This window comes from Drosophila simulans, chromosome 2R (assembly GCF_016746395.2).
Source record: "Drosophila simulans strain w501 chromosome 2R, Prin_Dsim_3.1, whole genome shotgun sequence".
Lineage (NCBI taxonomy): Eukaryota > Metazoa > Arthropoda > Insecta > Diptera > Drosophilidae > Drosophila > Drosophila simulans.
In genome coordinates, this window is record NC_052521.2 from 12,919,168 (window position 1) to 12,944,880 (window position 25,713).

The 25,713-nt window shown below is 45.3% G+C and overlaps 16 protein-coding genes across 18 annotated transcripts; 9 read left to right on the forward strand and 7 right to left on the reverse strand.

The window, feature by feature from the left end:
- Positions 1 to 364: 364 nt before the first annotated feature.
- On the reverse strand, positions 365 to 2,113 carry LOC6734642 (mannose-1-phosphate guanyltransferase alpha). Its single transcript, XM_002081613.3, has 4 exons — positions 1,724 to 2,113; positions 962 to 1,664; positions 638 to 902; positions 365 to 585 (listed from the first exon to the last, which is right to left on the reverse strand). The coding sequence occupies exons 1-4, from the start codon at positions 1,969 to 1,971 to the stop codon at positions 485 to 487; spliced, it is 1,317 nt and encodes a 438-aa protein (XP_002081649.1). The 5' UTR covers positions 1,972 to 2,113; the 3' UTR covers positions 365 to 484.
- A 473-nt stretch (positions 2,114 to 2,586) lies between these two features.
- On the reverse strand, positions 2,587 to 3,270 carry LOC6734643 (V-type proton ATPase subunit F 1). The gene has a single exon (XM_002081614.3). The coding sequence runs from the start codon at positions 3,144 to 3,146 to the stop codon at positions 2,772 to 2,774; it is 375 nt and encodes a 124-aa protein (XP_002081650.1). The 5' UTR covers positions 3,147 to 3,270; the 3' UTR covers positions 2,587 to 2,771.
- Positions 3,271 to 3,809: 539 nt separating this feature from the next.
- On the forward strand, positions 3,810 to 5,711 carry LOC6734644 (serine protease 53). The gene is made up of 5 exons (XM_002081615.4): positions 3,810 to 4,084; positions 4,145 to 4,881; positions 4,937 to 4,982; positions 5,056 to 5,186; positions 5,253 to 5,711. Exons 1-5 carry the CDS (start codon positions 3,810 to 3,812, stop codon positions 5,642 to 5,644), a joined length of 1,581 nt encoding a protein of 526 aa, XP_002081651.2. The 3' UTR covers positions 5,645 to 5,711.
- A 286-nt stretch (positions 5,712 to 5,997) lies between these two features.
- Positions 5,998 to 10,678, forward strand: LOC6734645 (importin-11). The gene is made up of 2 exons (XM_002081616.4): positions 5,998 to 8,238; positions 9,479 to 10,678. The coding sequence occupies exons 1-2, from the start codon at positions 6,121 to 6,123 to the stop codon at positions 10,586 to 10,588; spliced, it is 3,228 nt and encodes a 1,075-aa protein (XP_002081652.2). The 5' UTR covers positions 5,998 to 6,120; the 3' UTR covers positions 10,589 to 10,678.
- LOC6734646 (phenoloxidase-activating enzyme 1) lies at positions 8,236 to 9,551 on the reverse strand. Of its 2 annotated transcripts, none has more exons than XM_016181894.3 (5): positions 9,460 to 9,551; positions 9,079 to 9,312; positions 8,983 to 9,028; positions 8,744 to 8,925; positions 8,236 to 8,688 (listed from the first exon to the last, which is right to left on the reverse strand). In XM_016181894.3, exons 2-5 carry the CDS (start codon positions 9,293 to 9,295, stop codon positions 8,291 to 8,293), a joined length of 843 nt encoding a protein of 280 aa, XP_016027819.1. In that variant the 5' UTR covers positions 9,296 to 9,312; positions 9,460 to 9,551; the 3' UTR covers positions 8,236 to 8,290. The 2 variants fall into 2 exon arrangements, with proteins under 2 accessions (XP_016027819.1, XP_039148126.1); XM_039292192.2 differs by having other exon boundaries at positions 9,079 to 9,317.
- LOC6734647 (protein Cep89 homolog) lies at positions 10,638 to 12,474 on the reverse strand. Its single transcript, XM_002081618.4, has 3 exons — positions 12,024 to 12,474; positions 11,449 to 11,958; positions 10,638 to 11,392 (listed from the first exon to the last, which is right to left on the reverse strand). The coding sequence occupies exons 1-3, from the start codon at positions 12,237 to 12,239 to the stop codon at positions 10,688 to 10,690; spliced, it is 1,431 nt and encodes a 476-aa protein (XP_002081654.1). The 5' UTR covers positions 12,240 to 12,474; the 3' UTR covers positions 10,638 to 10,687.
- Positions 12,475 to 12,921: 447 nt separating this feature from the next.
- LOC6734648 (serine protease grass) lies at positions 12,922 to 14,194 on the forward strand. 2 transcript variants are annotated; one of them, XM_002081619.4, is made up of 4 exons: positions 12,922 to 13,280; positions 13,337 to 13,382; positions 13,474 to 13,652; positions 13,718 to 14,194. In XM_002081619.4, exons 1-4 carry the CDS (start codon positions 13,064 to 13,066, stop codon positions 14,161 to 14,163), a joined length of 888 nt encoding a protein of 295 aa, XP_002081655.1. In that variant the 5' UTR covers positions 12,922 to 13,063; the 3' UTR covers positions 14,164 to 14,194. The 2 variants fall into 2 exon arrangements, with proteins under 2 accessions (XP_002081655.1, XP_039148125.1); XM_039292191.2 differs by having other exon boundaries at positions 13,202 to 13,284.
- Positions 14,195 to 14,494: 300 nt separating this feature from the next.
- LOC6734649 (serine protease grass) lies at positions 14,495 to 15,599 on the forward strand. The gene is made up of 4 exons (XM_016168166.3): positions 14,495 to 14,765; positions 14,822 to 14,861; positions 14,923 to 15,098; positions 15,163 to 15,599. The coding sequence occupies exons 1-4, from the start codon at positions 14,534 to 14,536 to the stop codon at positions 15,558 to 15,560; spliced, it is 846 nt and encodes a 281-aa protein (XP_016027820.1). The 5' UTR covers positions 14,495 to 14,533; the 3' UTR covers positions 15,561 to 15,599.
- A 143-nt stretch (positions 15,600 to 15,742) lies between these two features.
- On the forward strand, positions 15,743 to 17,103 carry LOC6734650 (serine protease grass). The gene is made up of 4 exons (XM_002081621.2): positions 15,743 to 16,000; positions 16,068 to 16,107; positions 16,166 to 16,344; positions 16,668 to 17,103. Exons 1-4 carry the CDS (start codon positions 15,778 to 15,780, stop codon positions 17,060 to 17,062), a joined length of 837 nt encoding a protein of 278 aa, XP_002081657.1. The 5' UTR covers positions 15,743 to 15,777; the 3' UTR covers positions 17,063 to 17,103.
- Positions 17,104 to 17,398: 295 nt separating this feature from the next.
- On the forward strand, positions 17,399 to 18,536 carry LOC6734651 (transmembrane protease serine 3). The gene is made up of 4 exons (XM_002081622.4): positions 17,399 to 17,622; positions 17,685 to 17,727; positions 17,790 to 17,941; positions 18,013 to 18,536. The coding sequence occupies exons 1-4, from the start codon at positions 17,433 to 17,435 to the stop codon at positions 18,447 to 18,449; spliced, it is 822 nt and encodes a 273-aa protein (XP_002081658.1). The 5' UTR covers positions 17,399 to 17,432; the 3' UTR covers positions 18,450 to 18,536.
- Positions 18,505 to 19,433, forward strand: LOC120284484. The gene is given in 5 exon segments (XM_044922488.1): positions 18,505 to 18,510; positions 18,596 to 18,725; positions 18,861 to 19,031; positions 19,034 to 19,273; positions 19,405 to 19,433. Coding segments are annotated over 5 exon segments (576 nt in total).
- Positions 19,434 to 19,535: 102 nt separating this feature from the next.
- LOC6734652 (melanization protease 1) lies at positions 19,536 to 20,703 on the forward strand. Its single transcript, XM_002081623.4, has 4 exons — positions 19,536 to 19,783; positions 19,838 to 19,883; positions 19,960 to 20,138; positions 20,201 to 20,703. The coding sequence occupies exons 1-4, from the start codon at positions 19,564 to 19,566 to the stop codon at positions 20,677 to 20,679; spliced, it is 924 nt and encodes a 307-aa protein (XP_002081659.2). The 5' UTR covers positions 19,536 to 19,563; the 3' UTR covers positions 20,680 to 20,703.
- A 972-nt stretch (positions 20,704 to 21,675) lies between these two features.
- Positions 21,676 to 22,048, reverse strand: LOC120284190. The gene has a single exon (XM_039291841.2). It carries the CDS (start codon positions 22,042 to 22,044, stop codon positions 21,907 to 21,909), a length of 138 nt encoding a protein of 45 aa, XP_039147775.1. The 5' UTR covers positions 22,045 to 22,048; the 3' UTR covers positions 21,676 to 21,906.
- A 363-nt stretch (positions 22,049 to 22,411) lies between these two features.
- On the reverse strand, positions 22,412 to 22,794 carry LOC27208949. Its single transcript, XM_016184480.3, has 2 exons — positions 22,562 to 22,794; positions 22,412 to 22,504 (listed from the first exon to the last, which is right to left on the reverse strand). Exons 1-2 carry the CDS (start codon positions 22,735 to 22,737, stop codon positions 22,474 to 22,476), a joined length of 207 nt encoding a protein of 68 aa, XP_016027821.2. The 5' UTR covers positions 22,738 to 22,794; the 3' UTR covers positions 22,412 to 22,473.
- A 425-nt stretch (positions 22,795 to 23,219) lies between these two features.
- Positions 23,220 to 24,799, forward strand: LOC27209147 (serine protease grass). Its single transcript, XM_016184641.3, has 6 exons — positions 23,220 to 23,359; positions 23,411 to 23,568; positions 23,621 to 23,834; positions 23,893 to 23,932; positions 24,019 to 24,212; positions 24,265 to 24,799. Exons 1-6 carry the CDS (start codon positions 23,263 to 23,265, stop codon positions 24,672 to 24,674), a joined length of 1,113 nt encoding a protein of 370 aa, XP_016027822.1. The 5' UTR covers positions 23,220 to 23,262; the 3' UTR covers positions 24,675 to 24,799.
- LOC6734654 lies at positions 24,706 to 25,609 on the reverse strand. The gene is made up of 3 exons (XM_002081625.4): positions 25,388 to 25,609; positions 25,138 to 25,331; positions 24,706 to 25,082 (listed from the first exon to the last, which is right to left on the reverse strand). Exons 1-3 carry the CDS (start codon positions 25,432 to 25,434, stop codon positions 24,973 to 24,975), a joined length of 351 nt encoding a protein of 116 aa, XP_002081661.1. The 5' UTR covers positions 25,435 to 25,609; the 3' UTR covers positions 24,706 to 24,972.
- Positions 25,610 to 25,713: the final 104 nt, after the last annotated feature.

Below are 25,713 nucleotides of genomic sequence, written 5' to 3' on the forward strand. Positions count from 1 at the left end.
ACCCCCAACTACTTGCACTTATCGATATCAGAATGTAAAATCCCCTTTTAAATGTGAAACATACTTTACTAGAATAAAAGTTAAGTTCCTTAAAAAAAACAATATTTATGGTGGAATTCTTAATTACCTGTGTTTTTTTTAAACAAATATACCAATCACTACTAAATTTTGTGATATGAAAGATACCCTTTAATGCGCTAGTGGAGTGCGAACGAGAATATATATCTACAAGTAACGGATATATCTAATTTGACAGAGTGTTTCCCGACTATCAGATAACCATCTTTCAAAAAGTGCTAAGCCCAATCATAAAAACACGACATAGTCGAGCAGTTTACCTTACCGTGCCCAAGAAGTAGTCAAATTTTCTGCAGAGGAGAAGACACATTTAATAGGGAGTTTTTTTTGGAATATAGCACAATATAAACATATAAAATGACATACTGATAGGGACAAAGAGCGAAGATAAAAAATAAAATCATCCTCACAAGATGATCTCGTTTTTGAAGCTGCGACTGAGCTCCTTGTGCGGCAGTACGATGCTGTTCAGCAGGATTTTCTCGGCGGGCACCTGCACGAAACAGCCTGAAATGGAAATTAGGATTCAAGAATGTCATCATCGATTCAAAACACCTACCCAGTATGGTGATCGAGGGGTTTAGCTTGCCCTCGTTGTTGAAAAGCGGTGGGTTTTCCATTTTGGCAAAAGGTTTGTTGGGATCGGGATCACTGGGTGTGCCCTCGACTCGAGCCCAAGCTCCAATGGTGGAGCCCCTGCCCACGATCGAGTGCAGCACGAGCGTATGGTCCAGGATCTGTGCCTGCTCCAAAACAATCGATTCGCGAATGCGCACACCTGGTCCAATTGTCACTCCAGGTCCAATCGCCACATTGGGTCCTAGCTGGAACAGGACCTTTTTGTTAGAAGCACTCAAAAGAAATAAGTTTGATCTAGACCAACCACTGCGCTGTGATGGACAGTGGCACTGGGATGCACATAGACGTCCGGATGCACTGTGCATATCAAGCTACCGTCGCCTTCTCCGCGTTTGGTCCCCACATTGGCCAATCTCTCGGGATGCGTTTTCTTGTACAGGCCTAGGTAATGACGATTGGCGTAGATTGCTGATCCAGCCGTCTTCAGCTGGGACCACCAGTTGGGCACTGGCATGGCAAAGAGTTTATCGGTTCCAGCCAGGGGCGTAAGCACCTCCTGTTCCCACTTGATGTGCCCCTGCTCTCGTCCATTTCCATTTCCGTTGCCATTGCAAAATGCCTGGCAGCTGTACTCCTGACCTCTCGAGTGAAAAATCTGTGCCAACACCGCGAATATATCCATGGAACAGACATACACCCCGCAGTTGATAAAGGTGGACACATAGGAGCTGGGCTTCTCTACATAATGCGAAACAGCTCCGCTACTCCGATTGAAAACCAGACAGCCGTAGTGCAAGGATTGCTGACGTGTCGCCTCCGTGGACATGATAGTAACTAGAGCACTTGCAGGGCGCTTCTCGTGAAAGTCGCACAGTTCCTGAAGCGGAAAATCAGCGCAGACATCTCCGTTCAATACAAAGAATGCTCTGGGATTACCAGCTCTAATCTGATCCCGGAAATGGTACATTCCGCCAGCAGTGCCCAGGGCAGTAAACTCCTGAAGGTACCTATTATAAGGGGTGTGTCAATTCAGAGTTTAAGATTCTTTCAAATCCCCTCTTCACACCTGATGTTGATGTTGCTGCTGCTGTACAGGGCCTGCATGTCGCCCACGAATCCCTCCATTTGGGTCTGCGGATAGTAGCCGATGATCAGGATCTCGCGGATATCGGGCAGCTGGGCGCAGGCCTCGATATGATGGGCGATTAGAGGTCGACCCGCCAGTGGAAAGAGCGGCTTGGGCGTGTCAAGGGAAAGGGGGCGAAAGCGGGTGCCCTTCTGGGGACCGCCGATCAGGATAACGGCCTTCAGCATGGTGTGCGTGCAGCGGTAAGATGACTAATGACGATCGATCAACTTGTGGCCAGGTTCTCAGAAAGATATCTTTTATGTTTACGTTGCCAGCTAGAAAATACCGTTCCACAACAGCTGATTGCGCTAACAGCCCTTGGAATAGCTGATAACAGACTTTACAGCACGCTGAACTTTTTGTTATCTGGTACATTTATACAAGGTATTCTTTAAAACAGCAACACCAAAACTTAAATTCATATAGCTTAACAAAACTCATTGAAAATTTATGGAACATTTAACACAGCTAATCTAATTTTTATATTTAATATCTAATTTGTTTTGATTTGAAAATTCTCGGTACCGCTTTATTGCGTAGCAGTGTTAATAAAGTTTCTTATCTACCGGAAAAAAATGTATTCTGGCAAACTGATATATAAAGACCAATATGGTCATGCCCTTTTATACAATTAGACTTCTTACAAATATACCAACAAGAGTTGTAAGAATGAACACCACTTCAGTGGCTCAACATATTTTTAACTTAGCGAATGCGCACTGTATCTATGCTGGAAGACTGTTACCTGACAGCTGGAAATACCTTTCGATGGAAAACCTCCAGATATCAGACTTCCAGTATTTGATGTGGAACAATTTGATTTTAATCTATTTATACAACGAAAACCATTTAATAAATGTCTTTAAATACACGATAAGAACAAAAGCGAAGCACTGAATCTATGGATAGTTGTTTACAGGGTGTAAAGCAATACTCTGGCGGTTGCAGCAATACGAAACAGTGTCCTCGAGCAGAATTCGAGGAATTAGCGCACCAGATCCTCCGGATTGAACATGCCGCGGGCGCGACGCAGAATGGAGTCCTTGCTGGCGTCGTACGGATGATCCTTTGAGGGAATCTCCAAAACGGCGGGCACGGGCGACGTATGGGCATCGATCACATGACGAATGAGCTCGGCGCAGTTCTGGTTGATCAGAATGATGTCGATATCGTCCCGCTTAAGGAAACGCTTGAAGCAGTCCTCCAGTTCGCTGACGGCCGTATTTTTGTCGACCACCATGAAGTTGGGATGGCGATTCTTGTTGATCTCGCCCACTCCGCCGAGCAGAAAGCCCACGCAGGTGTCCTCGTCGCCGATAACGCTGATCAGTTTTCCCTTAATTGCCGAGTGCAGAGCCATTTCGATTGGCTTTTTCTATTTTTTCTTACGAGCGATGTGGACAGCGAAATTAAAACCTGACTCTGGAAAATGTACGGGTCAGCTGGTTTCTATCACATGACACAGTTGCGGTTTACAGCACTGGAAGGCGCTTAACAGCACCGTATTTGGTATTTTTAGTAGGTGTTTTAGTACCTCAGCGTAACGGTCTCTTCTGGAGGTGTGACCGTAAGGCACAGTGTTCTTTGTGCTTTTTAAACAAATGAAAATACTTATAATAAATTTATTATTTAATGTTTTTTTATTTGCTAATCGAGCGTAGTTATGTTAATAGTTTTAAATGTGTTTTAAATTCCAGGCATTACGAAGAGTTTTTAAATAGATATCTATAAATAAATAAATATATATAATATTTTAATAATAATATATATATGTTCTGAAAATGGGCATCTACCAAAATTCTTCCCATAAACTTTGTTTCTCAACTTTCCAGTTGTTCAAAAGGCTTTGTTATCGAGTCTCAGTTAAGTTATTAAGCTCTGGAACACTTTTCGCACAATCCCTCTCTTTCTGATAAGGGTAAAAATATTAACAGGAAAATCATACTCATAGCTGATAAGCTTCTCTTAAAATTCACGACGCACAGCAGCTCACTTTCAGTGGGTTTAAAGATTTTCACTGGAAATGTGCAGAGCATGGCTTGTTTTATTCGCTTGGATGCTGACGGTGGGTGCAGGATCGGCCCGCCTTTTGGAGGAGGATTGCGGAGTTGCGGTGCAGGTAATACCGAAGATTGTAGGTGGAGTGGATGCGGGGGAATTGAAGAATCCGTGGATGGCCCTCATAAAAACCGAAGGCAAATTCATCTGCGGAGGATCGCTGATTAATACCAAATTCGTCTTGACGGCCGCACATTGCATCTGCAACGATGGGGATTGCATTACAACGAGGACTCAGCTGTAAGCACCTTAAATGGATAAAAAATATAATCTTATTGAATGATTAAATATGATTTGCAGCACAGTTACATTGGGTGTGTACCATCTCCTGGCGACGAGTGAAAGCGACCATTCCCACGAGACATACAACGTGGAGAGGGTCTACTTCCCCGGTTGCTTCGATATAAAAACCCATAGCAATGACATAGCGCTGCTCAGGTTGCAAAGAAGCGTCGTTTACAAGCCACAAATCAAACCGATATGCATTTTATTGAACGCCCAACACAAGCCGCAAACGGATGCCATCCAGCAGTTCACAGCAGTCGGCTGGGGCCAAACGGACAGCGGGGAAACCAGTAACAAGCTTCAAATGGTCCAGATCAACAAAATAGACAGGCAAACATGTAAGACATCGTATTGGTACGATTCGGACGACACAAAGTTCTGTGCCGGCACCTTGGACGGCAAAGATACCTGCGGAGGCGACTCCGGTGGACCCTTGTACACACAGATGTTGTTCGATGACATCAAGCGAGTAACACAGCTGGGAATCGTCAGCTTTGGCAGCAAATTTTGCAAAGTTTTCGGCGTTTACACCAACGTAATGGCCCATATTGACTTTATCGAGCGTGTTGTCCTGGATGCGGACATTGAGGTGGTGCTACCCCATATGGACCTACTGGATGCTGGATGTCTGGGCAACGGCACGAGGCACAGCTGGGATAGTATTGGTCCCGATACGATCAGGTCCTTCGAATGGTTGGCTGAGGTCTACATGGACTCCTTTATGATCTCATACGGCGCACTTATTTCGAAAAGTTGGCATCTTTCATATCCTCTTTCGAAAAGATTACTAATGTGTTTTCCTTGCAGCTTTCGTGGTGACAACGGCGCAGTTGATTCCCGAAAGTACGGCATTGTAAGTACTGAGATCCTTAAGGAGGAGAAGGATGATAAGTAATGTCAGTTCAATTGTATGTACATACTTCTAGAAAGGTTCAACTGGGACAAGGTGATGAGCACACCTACGCTGTCGCATCTGTCCACAAGCATCCCGAATTCGTTAGCCGGGGCCAAAACGACATAGCTCTGCTTAAACTGGGCAAGAAAGTGCAGTACACGGGTGAGTGTCTTCCAAAGGCCATACGATTAGCTCCATAATCATAATCTGTACATTTTATGCTGCTAGAATCGATTCTACCGATCTGCCTGCCCTCGCCAAGCAACGAAGCGGAGCAGCGGAATTTCCAAAAGCGTGCTGCTGATCCCGGCCAGAATCTCATCGCCATTGGCTGGGGCACGCGGACTAACGTGGCGGTGCGGCGGGCAAATGCCAGTGAGTGCTACCAGGAGGATCACCAGGAGATCGTTGAGCAACAGTTGTGCGTGGAAAGCCCTGCTCCTCATCTCCTGCGCGTGGGCAGTGGCAGTCCCTTGGTAAACCCGCTAACCCATGGAAACCAGAAGGTATTCAGCCTGGTCGGACTGGCGAGCTTCGGCAGGATCGAGCCTTTCGCTCCAAATGTCTACACCAATGTTCTCGAACACTTGGAATGGATCGGGAAATTGGTTAAGGCGTAGAGAATCTTTCGAATAGTTTTCCATTACATATTTACGTCGAAATATATTGAGTGCTGCGATATGAAAACCATTTTATTTGATAAAGTTAACCGTAACATCAGAAACTTCGTATATTGTTAACCCAATTAAAATTCCATTTCAACAAAAAGCATCAATAACAAAAAGTGTAAATGCTTACAAAATTACTTAAATATTCAGAAATACTATTTTAGTAGTAGTAATTGTTAAATTATAAAATAATATGAAGAACATATATATATTTTCATATATTGTTATTTCTTTTAAAATTCCATTAATAAACAATAATTTAAATTGAAATTTTTTTTACAAAATGATTTATATTTAAATTTGCTGTTTTAGTATTTTCCAGCATTCACAGTCGGTCACACTGAAATTCAAGCAAGAAGCAGCACGCGCCGCAGAAATTTGCCAATAATTTTCGTCCTCGCAAGCGTCGCAAGAGGAGGCGTCGTGTGATGGAAATGGCAACGGGAGCAGTAACTGGAGCAGCCGCAGCGAGTGCTGGAGCTTCGGTGGAGCAGCTGGTAGCCCAGACACTGCAGGCGGCCACAAATCCGAGCCATGAGATTGTCCAGAAGGCGGAGGCGCAGCTGCGCGAGTGGGAGCAGCAGCCTGGCTTCTTTCCCACGATTGCACGTCTGAGTATGCGACGAGGTGGCGGCGGCGACGTGGTGTCCAGTACGGAAGACTCCGAGGTGAAGGTGCGTTGGATGGCGGCTGTCTACCTAAAGAATGGCGTGGAGCGCTATTGGCGGCCCAATTCGCGGCAGGAGCTGCCCGCGGAGCAAAAGCAGCAGATCCGGGAAGTACTTCTGCGTCACTACGACGCAGAGGAGGTGCCTCAGGTAGCCCTGCAGATAGCTGTGCTCCTGGGTCGTCTGGCTCGTACGGATTACCCGCGATTTTGGCCGGATCTGCTGCCGACACTCATGAAGCAGCTGCAGTCCTGCAGTACGGATGGCGATTCGGCCCTGCAACAGCGAATTCTTATTGTCCTACACTATGTCCTCAAGGCCCTGGCCTCACGGCGACTGATGGCCGAGCAGCGGGCCTTCCAGGAGCTGGGCTTGCAGATATTTGGATATCTGGCGTGGGACATTTGGGCACCACTTACGACGCGCTTTTTGCAACTCGTCCGAAAGGACGAGGCCATGGCCCTTAATGCCCTTCAACGTGCATATGTGGTGATGAGATCCCTGCGCAAGCTGGTGGTCTACGGCTGTGCCAAGCCGTACAAGTCCACGGATCACATGAACTTTGTGGAGCAGCTTTTCCAGCGGTTGCGACAGTGCCTCGAACTGCGCTATGAACTGAAAGTGGGATCGGCCACGCCTGGCACTGCCACGATACTCACCGAATTGGAGCGCTTTGTGATTAAGATGATGAAGACCCTCAATGAACTGATGGAGCGGCATTCTGTGTCCTTTGCGAGATTCGTTCCAGTGGCCCTGGAGTTCAGCTTCCACTATGTGTTCCACGAGGGCACCGCCCTCATTTTTGACGCCGGCGATCGTATTAACTTTAAAAACTTTGCCATACAGGCGCTGAACATGCTGAAAGGAATCATGCAGAGCGGTAACGATAGCATCAGTGCACCGCCAGAAGGTGGAGCTTCCATAGAGGATGAGCTGTTAGCCAGCGCTGCTCAAAGCCACGCCAAGTTCTTCACAGCAGAGCGAGTGAGCTACATCTGTGAGAAGATCGTGACGCACTATTTTCTGCTCACTGAACAGGAGCTGGAGGAGTGGCAGCAGGATCCAGAGGGCTATGACCAGGACGACGGTGGTGGTGATGCTTGGAAGTACGCCTTAAGGCCCAGCGTGGAGACCCTTTATTTCACTTGTTTTACTCAGCACTCGCAAGTGATGATTCAGGAGGTGCTCCGTTTCGTAAGACGTGCCCAGCAGCTGCAGCTGACCCCGGAATCTGACCTGAAGGCCATTCTGCTGAAAGACGCCATTTACAATGCCGTAGGCCAGGCAGCCTTTCATTTCTTTAACAAGCTGGACTTTGGAGCATGGCTGACATCCCAATTGCTTGCGGAGCTGCGCGTGGAAGCTCCCAACTTCCGGATCCTACGGCGTCGCATCATCTGGATGGTAGGCCATTGGGTTGGCGTCCAGCTGCCCAGAGAGCTGCGACCGCTGGCTTACGAAGCCTGCCTGCATCTCCTCCGGCCGCAAGAGGACATGCCCACAAGGCTGGCCGCTGCCAGGACTTTAAATCTGTTGATCGACGATTTTGAGTTCATGCCGGAAGCGTTCCACCCGTATTTTCCACCCCTCTTTGAGGCCCTCTTCTTGCTGCTCCATGAGGCCGGTGAGTGCGACACCAAGATCGTGGTGCTGGGCACGATGACGCTACTTGTGGAGAAGATGAGCGAGTACATCGAGCCGCAGGCATTGCAGTTCATCGCGTATTTACCCCTCCTGTGGCGCGAGAGCGAGGAACACGACCTTCTGCGCTGCGCCATCATTGGCACCCTGGAGCAGCTGGTACGAACGATACGGGATGTCCCAGAGCCCATGAAGCCCTTCCTCTACAGCGTGATCGAGCTGAGCACGGATCTTCAGGTAAGTAATCTTTTATGTTTAATTCAATATGCTATACATTTTTTTTGTTAAATCAGTTTTGAGTCCAGCGGGTAATACTCAGTATCCAGTTCGTAAAACTTGGAACGTCTGTGTAGACTCCTGGCCCTCGACACACGTTGTGACCATAGCTGACAATACCTAGCTGAACGGTGCGGGTTATGCGGCCATTTGACATTTTACTCGACAGCGGGCCGCCTGAGTCACCGCTACAGGTGTCCGCCCGCCACTGTCCAGCGCAGAATTGACCGTATGAAAGCGAAGTGCGCAGGGATCGCTCACAGTCGCTTTGGTCAAGCCTGATCAGATTCACTGTTTGCAGAACTGTGGCGGTGTTGAAAAGATCAGTCTTACCCCATCCAGCGGCCTTGTAGGTGGAAATATAGGGTACTTGGTCTGGAACCCGGAACAGACAAATTGGTCGAATGAACACTGCAAAAAAGAATAATAGTCAGAACAATAATGGGTACATATGGTGGCATCTAACATTTGTAAACGACGCTTCCATTTAGTTTAAGCAATCCTATGTCGTTCCGACCGTCTTGTCCTTCATCAAAGAATTTATGGATGTAGGCGTTCACTACGCTGTACTCCTCATACGTTGGAATACAGAACTCAGATGTACAATCGATGCGTGTAGATGTGTCGTATTCCCCAAGGCGAACCGTTCTGTGTTAGAATTAAGTTAGTTTCAAAATTAAATACGAGCTTATACTTTATACTAACAACAAATGGAAGTTGTGCAGACAGTGCGCTGCGGTGAGTACAAACCCTAGGAAAAACATTGTTAAATACAATGCACAAAATTTCGAAGGTACAAACTTTTTGTGATCAATGTGCCTGCACAAACTAAAGACGAGTTTTTGTGCAAGTAGGCCATCCAGGGATTAGATCCTATATCTGCAGTTCTACCTCCAACGATTCTATATTTGGGCGGCAGATCGATGGTAGTTCCACAATCGGGATCAATAAACTGGGCTCTTAGCTTCGGTGTCAGGCAAACCAGAAAGGCGAAACTAGCAATCGACAGCGATTTCATCTTGAGGTCAACACTGGCTGTACTGATTATTTTTAATGGTTTAGCATTCTTTCTTTTACAATAATCTTATCTGTAACAAATAATACAATTAATAACATACTCTCACATATAAGCAAAACAAGCTAAAATTTATAATTATATGAAACCGTAATGAGTTACAATACCCAATCTCTTTTCTCACAGCAACCCTCGCACGTCTACCTCATCGAAGATGGTATCATGCTCTGGCTGGCGGTGATTGGGAACTCGACTGCGCTGACGCCCGAGCTTCTTGGTCTGTGCGACCACCTTCTGCCTATCATCGAGATGTCATCGGAGAATCTACGCACCGTGCTGCAGCTGATTCACGCCTATATACTGCTGGACGCTCAGGCTTATCTGAGTCGCTACGGCGAGGGTTTCGTGGCCTACTGCGTGCGCTCTTTTGAAGACCTACGTGTGGAGGGAATAATTGCCATGCTGCGGATCTTCGAGACATGCCTGAAAACGGACGCGGCGATAGGACTGCGGCTGGTGCGCCCAGCACTGCCCTTTGTCTTCCAGCAGGTGTGCCTTAAGCAGGAGTATCCCATGACAATGGGATGGTATCTGACCATCGTGGCCCGCACCCTGCTCATTGACCAGTCTGTTTTCATGTCGGTGGTGCAGCAATTGCCACAAGCGGACGCTTTGGCCCGCATCCTGGACGTTTGGATCGAGATGTTCCCAATGGTTCCCGACACGCACGCGGAGAAGCGAAAGCTCTTCTGCCTGGCCTTCGCCTCGATCTTTGGAAGCAATGAGCTGCTGCTTGCTCGCCTGCCACATATCCTGCAGCTGGTGGACGAAACGTTGGGCGAGGTGATGGACAAGCAGTACGCCGCCACCGAGGAGGGTGCGTCAAAGGCCACGCCTCGCTTCTATGATTCATTGGTCATTCATGACGAACACGAGCTGGACGATCTGCAGCAGCAGCTGGGCGGTGGCGGCGGCGTCATCGAGGAATTTCACACCAAGGGCTACCCGGCCAAGACCTATCACGACGACCGACACCGTCAGTTGGTGCTCAAAGATCCCGTTTACAAGATCCCCCTTACCGAGTATCTCAAGTGGCAGCTGCAGTCGCTGCAGGCACAGCTGGGATCCCAGAGATACGAGCAGGTAATGTGCTCTGTGGTTCCCGAGGTTCTGGAAAGGATTACCATGTACATAGAGCAGACTGTGCCCAAGGCCTGTGTGGTGTGCGCGGGCTCCGGCTCCGGATCGGGGGCGCCAGCGGACAGGACGCTCTCCGAACAGGTGGAGTCCGGCTGATTCCGGACTGCTGTGCTTTAAAAGCTTTCTACGCTAAGTTATTAACGTATTTTGTATTGAAATTATATATTTTTAATTGTTAAAAACTAAGTCTAAGCGTTAATCCACCGCCGGTCTGCGTTCCATTTTGCCTCTGAGCAGTGCACATATCGTTTCCTCCTTCTGCTGTAACTTATGACGCAACTTGTCCATTTCTTCTGCATTTCGGGCATGCAATCCGCGCAATTGTGACTCCTTGTGCTGGACAAGTACTTCCAGGCGGCGTACCGCCTCGTAGGTATCGCGCACCTCAGCCTGCCCTGCCTCCAGCTTTTGGGCCCACTGCAGCGCCATTCTCAGACGAGCCTTTAGCCGATCTCTGCTGTGCTTGGCTTTCTCCGTGCTGCGGACCAGTGAAGCTGCCCGTGCGGTGGTGGCTTGCAGCTGTTCCTGGAGGGCAGTTCGCTCTCTCGCATGCTCCTGCCGCAATTGCTCCAGCAGGGCTTTGCACTGATGCAGTGCATCGGATTCGGAGGGAAGAGGAGGAGCAACCGCAGCGGGCGCAGCCGATGAGGCACTTTTGAGCGCGGCTAGTTCGGATTTAGTTCGCGCGTAGGCCGCCTGCAGGTGGTCCATGTCCAGGAGCAGCGTCTGCATGCGCTGTTCGTAGCAGTGCATCACCTCCACCAGCTTCTCCTTGGCCAAGTCCGTCTTGCGAGTTTGCGCCTCCGCTTTGGAGCGGCATACTCCTAGTTGGGCCTGCAGACACACTCGCTCCTCTCGCCAGCCGCCGAGGTCACGACGCAGTTGCTCCTGGGACTGCAGCTGTTGGGAATTACATTTAGGTGGGGTGAATTTGGATTGGATTTTCAACTCCTTACCAGCTTTGTGTTCTCCTCCAGCGCTCGCTTTAGTTCCCCGGTGAAGTGCTCGAACTCCGTTTTATATTGAGCCAAAAGAGCGTCCTTATCCCTTAGAGATTCATCGTAGGCCTGCAGGAGTGGTCCCAACGTGTGAGTGGGCAGTGGCGGATGCGGAGCAGATGAGGAGCTGACTTTCGCTGATCCTCCACATGTAGGAGCACCCTCACCTAGACGCCGTTGATCCTGGTAACTCTCAATTTGCACGTTCAGCCTGAAGACGAGCGTCTTGAGCATGTCCACGTCGCCGGCTAATGTTCGATTCTGGCCAAGAACGGTGTCCAGACGATGGCCGAGCTGTTGACAGCGGGTGCAATTGGCAACCTCCTGCTCCGCCTCCGAAAGACGCCGCTCCAGCTGGCCGCTGTCCTTGCGTAGTTGGTCATTCTCCTTGGCGAATTGGTCATTGTAACGATGCAGGGTGGCTAATCGCTGCACAAGCTGCTCCAACTGCTGGTCCTTGGCTTGCAACTGTTTCATTTACATAGTTTCAGGATGGTTATTTGGGGATATATGGAGCAATCCTGTGAGCTTACCAGCGAGTTAAAAGAGCGATCCTTTTTGCGATCTTTGTGGACAACACCCAAGTTATCCTGTCGCTTTACTTCCACTTCCACGCTTCGTGAGCGACGATTAAAATTGCCCGACAGTGTTTGAAGAACCTTTCGGTTCTTTTTAGGATTTTGATGATGCTGCTGCTGCTCCGGATCTGGCTGATCCAGGTCCGTTATCATCACATTTCGAGTGCTCATTGTGACAGCTTTGCAATCCGAATCCGGACACTTACTGCCTGGGCTGCTTGTAAACAAAGTCGAAACCACACCCGCACTGAAGCCCGTGTCCTGGCCACGTTGCCATGGCTCCTTGTCGGGTGTTTGACCCCGTTTTTTGGCCACCCTGACAGCCACCCTCTTCCGCAAAGGGTAACGCGCCCCCAAAAAATACCTGTATTGGGACCTGTTCTATTGTGAAACTACTCACCACTCATAATATGTTGAAAAAAGACGCTATGAAATGTGACTATTTATCTTAACGGGTATCTGATAGTCGAGTCACTGGACACTGAATAATATAAATGTAAATGTGTAGACAATACAAATAATTACAAATAATTATCATGTGGTTTTTTCTTAAGTTTCTATTTGGTCAGTTTTAAATATTTAAGAAAAGAGTTTCTCGCTTTCATACGGACGGACAGACCGGCGGACGGGCTAGTAATCCTGATCATGAATAAATATTTAAAACATTTATTTTCGAATATAAATTTTATAGAATCTTCTATACCCTCTAACTTTCCAAGCAACGGGTATAAAAACTTATACTCAAATAAATGCACATATGTAAATATAAATTAAATCTAATTCTTCTAAAACGCTGAGAACTAGCTAAATGTGTGCCTGACCTTGACCCTTGAATTTGATAAAAAATATGGTTTACTCATAAAATTAAGAGTATTCAGACATTGTGTTTCCCAGACAAAGAATTATGAATTGTAGAGATAAGGCTCTTAACATTTTAATGTGCTTATAAAAACGATCCACGGTCAGCTCGGGCAGTTTGCTGACAGATCGTACAGATGTGGGGCGCTATTGCAGCGATCACAGCTCTGGCCATTGGAGTCCTCTGTTCTCTGGGCAATGGAGAGTACTTGGAACCAAGATGTGGGCTTACTGCTAATACTATCGCTTTTAAAATAACCGGGGGCAAGGATGCGATCATAAACTCAAATCCCTGGATGGCCTACATCCATACCTCCACCAAATTAATCTGCGGAGGAACTCTCATTACCCAGCGTAAGTATGTGCGGATAGTCGAATACTGGAGCGATGACCATAGATTCCTTCAACAGGGTTTGTCCTGACAGCAGCGCATTGTGTTAACGAAGGAAATGCGATGTAAGTATGGTCATCTCTCTTTTTATTTATAATTATTAACATATAGAATTTAATATAAGTAAGCTATTTCCATTCGATTTCGTATGAGCAGAAAGGTGCGACTAGGTGAGTACGATGATACCACGACAGAGGACTGCGACGGGAAGATTTGCATCCCAAGGGCTGAGGAGCACGACGTGGACATGGCCATCCGGCATGGAAAGTTCTCCGAGAGCAGAAACCTGAACGACATCGCGCTGATTCGCTTGGCCAATTTTGTGACTTTCAAAGGTGTGATTGTCGTCCAATCTCCAATTTGACTCCATTTGGCCCAAATACTCAGTATCGTTTTGCAGCTCACATCTCGCCCATCTGCATCATTTTGGATACCTCTAAGAGGAAAGTAGTCGATAGCATGCAGTGGTTTATTGCCACCGGATGGGGCGAGACTAAAACAAACAGGACACGAGGTACTCTGCAGATCACCCAACTAAAGCGCTATGATCCATTCTATTGCTGGCAAGCCCTTGGCAGGCCTGTGCAGCAGAACCAATTTTGCGCCGGACACCTTGGATCCGATACGTGCAACGGCGACTCCGGCGGTCCGCTCTTCCAGATTGTGAGTCACATGCACAAGAAGCGTCCCGTGCAATTCGGAGTCGTCAGCTACGGCAGCAGCGAGTGCTCCGGAATCGGGGTCTACACGGATGTGTACAGCTACACCGATTGGATCGCAACCGTGGTGCAGCAGAACACCCATGTGCCCGCACCCATAATGCCAAAACATTTAATCTTAAATTAATATTAATACCTAATAGTAAAATAGACAGTTTGTTTTATTGGGGTGCTTGTGTTTTTTGTCCACATGTAATCAAGAAGATTAAGATCGAAAATATTTCCACTTTATGTGGAGCTCAGATAAAAAAGTTGGAGGTCATTAAAAAGTGTTAAATGTACACCTATTGATCCTCTGATTTTCAATGCTGTTGTCTTTTTGACTGTAAAATATATATTTTTAAAATATAAAACAACTTAATTCGAAATATTCTTTGCTGTGCATTGTGGAATGCGATTAATTCCAAGGAATTGCAACTGATTAATGCAGCTTCATTCCCATTTATTGATTAACACCAGTTGTTGGGGATTCAGTAACCAAGATACCGTCTCGCAAAATGAGCACTTTTCTCGCATCGACTTCCATTTACATTTACATGTGCGTCTGCCTGGTTCTCCAGGAGCAAGTGGCCGCCAACTTCTTGATTCCGTCCTGCGGAGTATCCTATGAGTCCAATGTGGCCACTAGAATAGTTCGCGGCAAGGAAGCCATGCTGAAATCGGCTCCATTCATGGCCTATTTGTACAACAGCTCCGAGGTCCACTGTGGCGGAACGATCATCTCCAGTAGTTCGTATCTTGCAGCTATCTAATGACCACCTTGGTTAAGATTCATTCCATTGCAGAATACATTCTCACTGCAGCTCACTGTATGAGGCCCTATCTGTAAGTATGCCTCATTTGCACTGATGTCTCAGCTTGACAAGATTTGATTAATCCGTTCTAGAAAGGTGCGATTGGGGGAACACGATATTACCAGAAATCCCGACTGCCAGGGCGGATCTTGTTCTCCCCCTGCCGAAGAATTCGACATCGTTTTGGCCACGAAGTACAAGCACTTCGATCGCTCTCTGGTCAATGATATTGCTCTGCTCAAGCTGAACAGGAACATTCGCTTTAATGGTGTGTATGGATATGCACATATGACTGAATGATAATAAAATTATATAAACATCTATATTCCCAGTCCACATACAACCGATCTGCCTGATTCTCAATCCGGCGGCAGCGCCCAATGTGCACGAATTCCAGGCATTCGGATGGGGCCAAACCGAAACCAATCACTCCGCCAATGTGCTGCAGACCACGGTTCTCACCCGCTACGACAACCGCCACTGCCGCTCGGTGCTGTCCATGCCAATCACAAATAATCAGCTTTGCGTCGGATTTCAGGGATCGGACACCTGCTCCGGCGACTCTGGCGGACCTCTGGTCACCAAGGTGAACTACGACGGAGTTTGGCGCTACTTGCAGTTGGGTATCGTGAGCTTTGGCGACGACAAGTGCCAAAGTCCGGGAGTGTATACGTATGTTCCGAATTACATTAGATGGATCCAATACGTTATGCAGTCAAAAGGTTATTAATTAAACTATTATAAAACGGTTAATAAAAAATGGTTGTTAACCGATGAGCTTTGTTTACTCATAATGGCATTACACTTTAAGAGATATGTACATACATCGATTTCTTGGAATGATGATGATGGATTCCCATTAATGAGCTGATAAGAACAGCATGGTGTTTACTTAACAATCAACGTCAGTTGCACTCAGTTCAGTAGGCATAGAACAGTCACACGAAATGAAGACATCTCCGGCTTGGGTTGTCATCGCCATCTGCCTGATCCTCCAGCAGAGGATGGTGGACGCACAGTTCCTGAACCCGCTGTGCGGGGTTACCTATGAATTCCCAACGTCCGTGAGGATCGTCAACGGAAAGGAAGCTGTGATTAGATCCGCACCGTTCATGGTCTATGTGACCAACAATTCTATAGTGCATTGTGGAGGATCGATCCTAAACTCAAGTTAGTTATTTAGTTATACGTATACTTAAATATAAAACACTTGAATGGCTAATTAAACTTATTTAAGGATACATACTTACTGCCGCCCATTGCGTTTTTCCCAATCTGTAAGTTTCCGGCTTTTACACGATACTATTTACTCAAGCTTTTGATTTTGCGATTTAGGAGATTGCGACTGGGGGAACACAATATAAGAACGGATCCCGACTGTCAGGGATCGAATTGCTCTCCCCGTTCGGAGGAGTATGGCATCATGAAGGCAATAACCCATCGATATTATAACCCTGTCACCCAAGTCAACGACATAGCTCTCCTGAAAGTGGACAGGAGTATTAATTTCAATGGTAAGTTGTTCCTGAATAGTTATACCCGTTACTCGTAGGTTAAAATAGTATTCTAAATTCTATATTCTACAAAAAAGAAGAAAGCGAAAGAAACGAAAGCGTATATTCTTGATCAGGATCACTAGCCGTGGTGATCTGGTATAAACGTCGAGATCTCCATGAAGTATAAAAGCTAGAAAGTTGAAAGGATACAGGAAGCACGCATCATTTAAGTTGTCAGTTTCTATCGATTATATCGATGCTCTCTCCGAGTAACGGGTATCTGATAGTCAATAACTCGACTATAGCTGTCTTTCTTGTTTAACCATGATTCCATTACCCAGTTCATATCCAGCCCATTTGCATACTCCTAAATCCCGCTAGTGCGCCCAGTGTGGCTACATACCAGGCCTTCGGCTGGGGACATACCAAAAAAAATGGGTTTCCCCATTTGTTGCAGACCACGGAACTTAGGGCATACGAAGCCGCTTACTGCAGCCGGAGTATACGTGATGCGTATATGACCGGAAACCAGATTTGCGCCGGCCATGAGGAACGGGATACCTGTGCCGGCGACTCCGGCGGACCTCTGGTGACCAGGGTCGATTTCGACGGAGTCAAACGCTACCTGCAGCTGGGCATCGTGAGCTATGGCCCAACGGATTGCCAAAGCCCCGGAGTCTATACATATGTGCCAAATTACATTAATTGGATTCGGAGGGCAATGCTGATTAATTGAAATTAATGACATTTTAATGAATAAAAAACGTATTTATTCGACAAACTCCTTTTCTGTGATTTAATGTTTACTCGTTTGGAAGTTTTATAACAAGCAACATGATTTTTCAAAATAAAAATGTTTTACACTACACTTTAATTACTTAAAATTCTATAAATTTAGTAAGCTCGCAAGGTTCTACCATGCGATTGCAATCTTTCGCAGTAAAATGTTGTTGTGTTTTCCAGTGAGTCACGGAATCGACCTCATAAGCCGTCGTTTCGAGTCGCTGATAAAGCCTGAAGAGAAACTGAGAGTGGTTTCAAAAAAAAAGCGCTCAATACGAAAAGATTTCTTTGAATTTCAGTATGAACGCGCTGATCCGATCGGAATGAACGCCACATTAACTATCGCGTTGCTCGCCAGTCTGCTTGCTATATGTTCCTATTCTGGATCGGCGAGTTATCTTCACGAGCAATGCGGTCTTATGCGAGGTGAGCTTTCAACATCTTTGGGCCCCTGGACAGCTCTATTGCACGAGGATGGAAGTATCTTTTGCGCCGGAACACTGATAACTGATGGTATTCACCACATGGAACTTACCATATAATATTTATGTAAATAACAATGAATTTGCTTCCAGTTTTCATACTGACTGCAGCAAGCTGTATTAGACCAAGTGCCGTGTAAGTAATTTAATATAATTTAATTTAATTCAGCTAAAGTAAACTTATTCTTTTGCTCGCAGTAAAGTTCGCTTGGGAGAGTTTGGCAGGTTTCCCGATGAATTGGCAGAAGATCACTTGGTGCACTTTTCTCTGAGGTACCGACTTTTCAACAATGACTCGCTAGCCAATAACATCGGTCTACTGAAACTAACCGAAAGAGTGCAGATTAAAGGTGTGTATTTGTTTATAATTAAGGCTGTACACATGAATATTTCCTGACCACGAATGTATTTGTTTTCTCAGGCTACATTATGCCGGTTTGCATTATTATTAACCCGCAGCAGAAGGTATCGACTAGTCGATTCTTCGGAAATGCCTGGAAGCAAGACAGCAATGTGTCCTTAACCAAGGAGTTCGGACCCATTCTCATCCAGAGTAAGCCGGAGATGTGCATTAACCTTGACTTGTACACCCAGTTTTGTGCTGGCCACCCGGGCAATTTGAGGTCCTGCGACGGCCTCGCCGGTTCGCCACTGATCCAGAGTTCTAGGTATCTGTTCAAAACTCTGATTGTTCAGTTCGGCATCGCGACTGTGAACGATATGGGTTGCAAGGAGTCACAGGCTTATACCGATGTCTTGAAATTCTACTGGTGGATCCAGGATGTGGTGTCAGTGTTCAATCATTATTCAACTAATCAGAGCTATGTTGTAGATGATTATATTAATGAAGACTTCTGATTTCGGGACGAAAACAGAAACTTTCTATTATTTTTCGATTTTTTTTAATGCCACTATGTATGTATACTAAAGCTATTAAACTGAACTCTAAAAAATGTGTATCACTTATACTGCTGCCGCCGAAATACAATTCCCGCTTACAATAGTCTTCGTCCGACTTCCTGGAGGAGAATTGCTGAGTAGTGCCTCTCATATCCTATAGAATCATAAATGGCACTCCGGCGCGATTGGGAAGATATCCGTGGATGGCCTTTCTGCACATGCGCCGGATCGCTTATCAATCACATTTCGTTTACTTATAATTTTGTTTTTAATTAGAAAAATTTTATGATTTCCGAATTATTTCATGATTCAATTTTCATTCTTTTAATTGAAACATAAATCATTTTCAGGGTTATGGATGATGGAAAGGTTTTCCAATTATGATGTATATTTCGATTGCAGTTCGTATCCAAGCCATCTGCGTTTTCCATCATAGACGTATGCAGTTGGTGTTGGATGAGTTCACCTGGTTCAAGGCCACTGGCTGGGGGCTCAGGTCTGGCGATGCGAATACCAATTCATCCCGCGTTCTCTTTGAAGTAAAAAACAGAACTTTCTTAGCGGACAGATCTGTGCCGGAAATGATGATGCTAACCTTTGTAGTGGGGATTCCGGTTGTCCGCAAGGTTGGTACGTATGGATTTCCGGCGAGCATCGCTTCGTCCAGATGGTCATCGCTAGCTACACGTATGAAAATTGCAGCGGAGTTAGCATTCTCACGGACGTGGTTCGATATGGCAAATGAAACAAAAAGGTAAAATACTTCACCGATGGGATACGATGTAGTTTTTATTGCGATAAAACCAAATCAAAATAAACACATATACTAAAACTAGAAAACTACAAATACATAGATGATTATTATTGGGCATGCAAGTTACAATTTAACTTAATGTTTCTTGTAATCTTTTAGATGACAGATGCGTACAGATCAAGATGTAGTAAAAGCAAAAATAAAATGATGAATAATATTTTCAAGTCGGCAATTCCCCGAACGGCACCAGCGATAAGGTTTCCACTTTGTAAAGCGAATAAAACCTGCAGAGGCTGCTCGAGTATTCAGTATATCAGAATGACCCTCCGAGCAATGAGCAGCTTCATCATTGGAATCGCAGTTATTTGCTGCCTATGGCCTCGCGTGCAAGGATTTCAAATGCTCCTGGAAGAGGATTGCGGGGTTCCACATAAAATTGTTAAACGAAGTGTGAATGCAAATTTGACGGAGAATCCTTGGATGGCCTACTTGGAAACTTCAAAGGGATTCCATTGCTCTGGCACTCTAATTAATCACTGTATGTTTGCAAATGATATGCTTGTCATGCAGTTTTAACACGATTCCGTTTCAGTGTTCGTCTTAACGGCAGCTCACTGTATTCCGGACGACTTGCAAATGTAATTACTCATTAAAAACATATTTATATCTTTTGATTATACTCAATGCGAATCTAATTAAACCATTTTCTTAAAGAACCGTTCGCCTGGGAGAGTACAACACGAAGACTAAGGTGGACTGTGTCAACCACATGTGCCAGGAACCCTTCCAGGAGTACAATGTGGATTTGGGCATCAGGCATATGTTTTACAATGCGAATGACCAAACCAACGACATCGGCATGCTGCGACTCGGAAGGAGGGTGGAGTACTTACGTGGGTCTAGTTAGAATAAGAGTACGACATTTTTATAATATCGATGGATCTCATATATCCAGGTCACATACGTCCCATTTGCATTTTCGCAAGCAACCGTTTCAAGAATCTGATAGACCAGCTCAACTGGTTTACGACCACCGTTTGGCGTGAAACCGCCGCAAACGCATCGAGCCAAGTTCTCCAGACCATGGACATCGATCGCCAACCCACAGGGACGTGCTCCGAAATCTATGAAAGGAATACGACATCCGAACAGATCTGCGCCGGCAACACCTTGAGTCAACTCTGCAGCACCGACTCCGGGGCTCCGCAGATGCGCATAATGTGGCACAACGGCTCAGACCGCTATGTGCAACTGGGCATCGCCAGCAGGGTGAAGGGCCAGTGCCAGAACGCTGGCATATTCACAGATCTCTTGAGCTACGCAGACTGGATCAAACGGGTGGTACAGCAATACGGACCCTCCACGGATGTGAACCCTTCATCGAGGAAACAAAAATGGCTCGATACAATGCCAGAATTTTACTACCCGAAATAATATAACATCAATAGTAAGCTTTTATTGCTAGTCCTTGTTTAAATTTAAACAGTTATATGTATTACTATACTATATAATAAATTAAATGGTTTAAAGTTGAAACAGAGAGAACATCTAATCTTAACAATGACTATCTCGTATTTAACATTTCTATAGTTCCCGAGAAATCGTCGTCCATTCGGACGGACATGGTCAGATCGACTTAGCTAGTGATTCTTGTCAAGTATATTTACATAAACGGATTTTGTTTAAAAACCAAAGAATCGCTCCTCTTTCCAATTAAACTCAACAACACTTGTTTTCCTTTCCAATTAAAATTTTTTTTTTTTAAATTAGGGGCTTAATCTCCATTGATTGATTATTTTTTGTTATATCCGAATCCATCTGAGTTCCAAAAGTTTCTATTTTAGCCAAGTTTCGCATATATTTGTCATATTTAATGTAGAAAACATTTACGTCGATTTTACGTCATTGGTTGAAAGCTAGGCTAAGGGTTGGTGATGTAAAATTAGGGTGATACTTACATACGCACTTACATTGAAAAATTGTTTAAATGTATTGTGTAAGTTTAAAATAATTAAAAAATTTTTATTTTTGATAATGCATTTTCTAGTCATTTTTTTATTTATTAATTAAAAAAAATTTGAAATACTGAAATACCGCAAAACTAAGTCGTATTCACCCATGTTCTTCATATCAGTTGAAGTTATTTTGCACGAAAATTTAATTTGCTCAAAACACTTGTTTCAATAACCAAAACGTTATTGCTGATATTAGCTAAGGTCAGCTTCTAGTATTCTGTATGCCACGGATAAAGAAAGATATTCGTGCAAAAGTCGTCTGAAATTGGCCCACTCGTGCCCATTAAAAATGTTTTTTATAAACAAGTTCGGATCGCATGAAATTGCAACCCGTTTTGCGGAGAGTGCGAATAGCTTGCTAATCGATATTTCAGACCCCTCCCGATCCCATGTTATATGCAAGATAAGCGAAATACATTAAATACATTGCAATTAATATTATATTTTTACACTAGAACTAATTTCTATAGCACATAAGTTAGATTAGTTACGAGGGGATGAGTTTTACATAGTTATGTTTCTAAATCCTAACATTATTTGTGCAGTTAGTTGATATGGCGATACACAACCGGTTTTTCTGCCGCATTTTCGAACGATTCGATTGCATCGGACTAGGGTGAATAGATCTTCGTAGACCACGATGGAGCTACTGCATGGCGTGTCTGGGGTGGATGTAGTGGGATCCGGAGTAGTTGTCCTCCCGGTAAATGGCGGTCATCAGGAGCAGCAGTGTGCCGGCGATCACGGCTCTAAAGACTTTGGCAACAAATCGAATGTGCTCCATGTTCTGATGCTCGTCGACTGGTCGAAGCTTTGGAATCAGCAATCTTAGCGCGTCTGGCTTTGAAACGTTACTGAACGCTTGGCTTGATAGCGACCGGAATTTATTGCAGCTCCAAACGAGGTGTTTTCCCCCTGCTGAAGGTTGGATCGTGGAATTGCCGCGGCAGGGGTAGTTTCCCAGCCGCCGACTTGGAAATGCCCCAAACCCAATCGGGTGCTCGCAGCACCTTACAATGCCACAAAATATTGTATTTCAGAACTCTGCAGTCACAACAAAGCGAAACCCTCTCTCGGAACGAGATCGTTGACTGTCTCTCTGCGTTTCGCTATAATGAATTCAACTAACAAATTTGGCATCGTCAACGTGCCAAGATTGCAAATCAGAAGCAATCTGTTTGAAAGACGACGCATTTTCTTGGATCATTGCTCTTTAAAACTGGCAGAGACTGGACTCGAGGAATCTGGAAGAATCGATTAGGTTAGGAACACTTTTGATATATGTATGTCTAAAAACTCACATAACATATCGCTGGAACTTGGGACTATGGCAAAATTGAATGCAACTGCGCCACATGTTTTGCGAGATCTTTCGATATAAGGAAAGAGTATTTACGGCGAGACTACTCGAGATCCGAATGGGATTCAAGGTCCAGTTAAGGGGCAAATCCCGCTCGACGTTCTGCAAGTGCGGCATCTCTCAATGAGTTCTCGTTTCGGACTGAGGATCAAGGAAAATTTGATCCCAGGTAGGCACAAGCAGCTGCATTTTCTTCGCGCCTCCAGATGCCAAGGGGTAGGTCATGTCCTTAAGAGCAGGATGGAGTGAGGATCTTATTCTGGTTACCTACAATTCGCAATATGTGTATCTAACCGAAAACATCTAGCAAATCTAGCATCTGAGCAAATCTTTATTCAGTGCAGAGCAAATGTATTAATAAATATATTAGATAGTTATAGCTTTAGATAGTTAGATAGCTTTAAGATACAAGTATGTTAGCCGAAGACAATGATATTAATAGCAAAGGTATCAACGCAATAATGCTTCATTTTTTTTGATATTTGAAATATATATTTAATAATCTCCTGCACTGCAGCATTATTTGTTTCTCTGTAAATTTAATCACTGCAATATGCAATCAAGCTAGGCGACCTGCAACCAGATAATCCACAAAGATTCCGGAGAAGCTGCATTCAGTTCATATCAGAGCTTGGTGGCGGAATGACGATTCTGCGATTGCTGCTCCTGGCCATATGCCTTAAACTGGGTCAACAATCCCGGCAAGCAGATGCCTTGGGAAACCAAACAGAGAAGCCCTGTAAGTGCCAGCTGATGAGGGGCGACCTGTAGTAATCTTTCCCTTCCCAAGATCCAACATACTGCACCACCTACGATCAGAAGCCAGGCAAATGCGTACACTACAGAGAATGTCAGTACATCGCGAAAATAGTGTCGAAGCCAAAGAGCCAGCTGACCGCCAAGGACTTGGAAATAAAGAGGAATGCCCTGTGTTCTTCAAATTCTAAAGTGAGTGGCCATTCAACAAAGCGACATATACTGATACTCCAATCTTGCAAAGAAAATCGTTTGCTGTGAGGAATTCATCAACGATGCGGGCTTGGAGCTGCTGAAAACCAGTGAGAGTTCATGTGGAGAATTCGGGGATCAGAAGGTCACTGGAGGGAGCGAGATTCAAATGGGATCTCGACCTTGGATGGCCTTGCTCCAATTCAATCTTACAGAGCCCAATGAGAGGTTATCCTTTGCGTGCGGTGGCACGTTGATTACGCCACGTAAGTATTTAGTAAATCAGAAAGCAGGGAGTCTCAGTTAATATTTTACATTGAGCAGGCTACGTCCTGACAGCCGCCCACTGCGTGATGAATTCATTGTAAGTATTAAACTGGATTGTGTTCATAACAGATACAAAACATGCGTTTATCCTTATAAAATAAAATGGTATTATTTACTCCACAGGACTTCAGTTCGATTTGGAGAGCACACAATCTCTACGGAACAAGATTGTAAAACTTATGCCACAAGAGTAATCTGTCTGCCTCCTTACCAGGATGTTCCTATACAGGAAGCCGTTGTCCACGAAGGATTCGACGATGACACGCTTCACTATGACATAGCGCTTCTCCGCCTTTCAAGATCTATCGAGTTCACCCGTGAGTTACTTACTCCCCTGCCAGTGTTAATATTACGATATCCTCACTGCAGAGTTCATCAAACCCATATGCCTGCCCCTGTACGAGGAGGTTAGGCAGAGCATCTGGGACAAAGGAAGACAAAACCAAAAGGTTACCGGGTGGGGTATATACGAGCAGAATGTGCTATCCGATGTGCCCAGGGAGGGCGATGTGACCCGCCTGAGTCTCGACCAATGCTCCATGGGTAGGAATATCTTGCTGATCGGTAACCAACTTTGCGTCAGTGCCTTCCAAAAGGACAGCTGTCAGGGTGATTCCGGCGGACCTCTATTGTATCCGTATCTCTACCGTGGGCAACAACGATTCGTCCAAACGGGCATCGTTAGCAAGGGACCCAAGTACTGCGGCCTTGGATCTTCAGCCATTTACACGGACATTACCAGATTTGTGCCCTGGATAACCCAGAATATAAAGTCTTAGCTTGGCCACATTTCACTTAAACGCATAAATATAATATTGTATCACTTTTATTGCCTTATTTCGAATTTGTTTATAAATACATTTACCGTCGAGCTATTAATAAAGCAAACAGATTATTAAATAGGTCACATTGATAAGATAATGCATGTACTTTAACATATGCGGAAAGGAAAAACAACTTAAGATCAATCTTACTTTGGACAGCTCCTTACTGTTGAACGTTCTAGAGATTATCAGGTATATTGCAACTAATTGCAACTTCGTAGTTTTCAAATGTTTTACTTTAGATACATTTGAGCTAAATGGTTTGAGTATCTACGCCGAGTGCATCCACCAACTGGGAAATTCGTTGAGCTCGCGTCAATTTCCAAGATACGCAGGACAAGGCCGTGATGAAGAAGCCAATCGCTAGAAACCGAAAGTTCATCATAGGAACCATGAATTTAATAGCACAGTTACTCACCCATTAGGAGAATGGCCTCGGAAGTCTCATCCTGCCAGGCTTTTGAGACAACGCACAGTAAAATGAATCCGCTGAGCAGGCAAAAGGATCCAACTACGACGGCTAGCGTTATGAGTATGATCACCGGATCGTTTAGAGGACCGTAGTCGAAGAGTGTACGGCAGAGGGACGTTTTCCGGGGCATAGGAGTACCACTGTTGAATATGAACTAGTTAGTAGATTTGCTTATCCAATACTTTGCACTACGAACCAGGCTTGTGAATAGGTGGGTAGAATGGGAACAGCTCTGCACTCCATGGCGCTCCTGAGGAAACTGAAGTTGGAGCCTCCACACTAATGTTTTTGGGTGGCTGGCGGCGGGCCCTACTTCTCCACATTCTAAATTTAGCCCTTAGTCGCGGCTGACGATCGCAGACGCGTGTCTGAGATTGGAGTTAGGGCGTTACATGATCTATTTATAGCCATCTAGGAAATGGTTCGATCCGGCGGAACTAGCGGAACAGATGTTTGAGTTCAGCCGGCGGCTACTTCTGCAGTTACAATGCGTCTATTTTCGTATCTATTTTCTATGCAGAG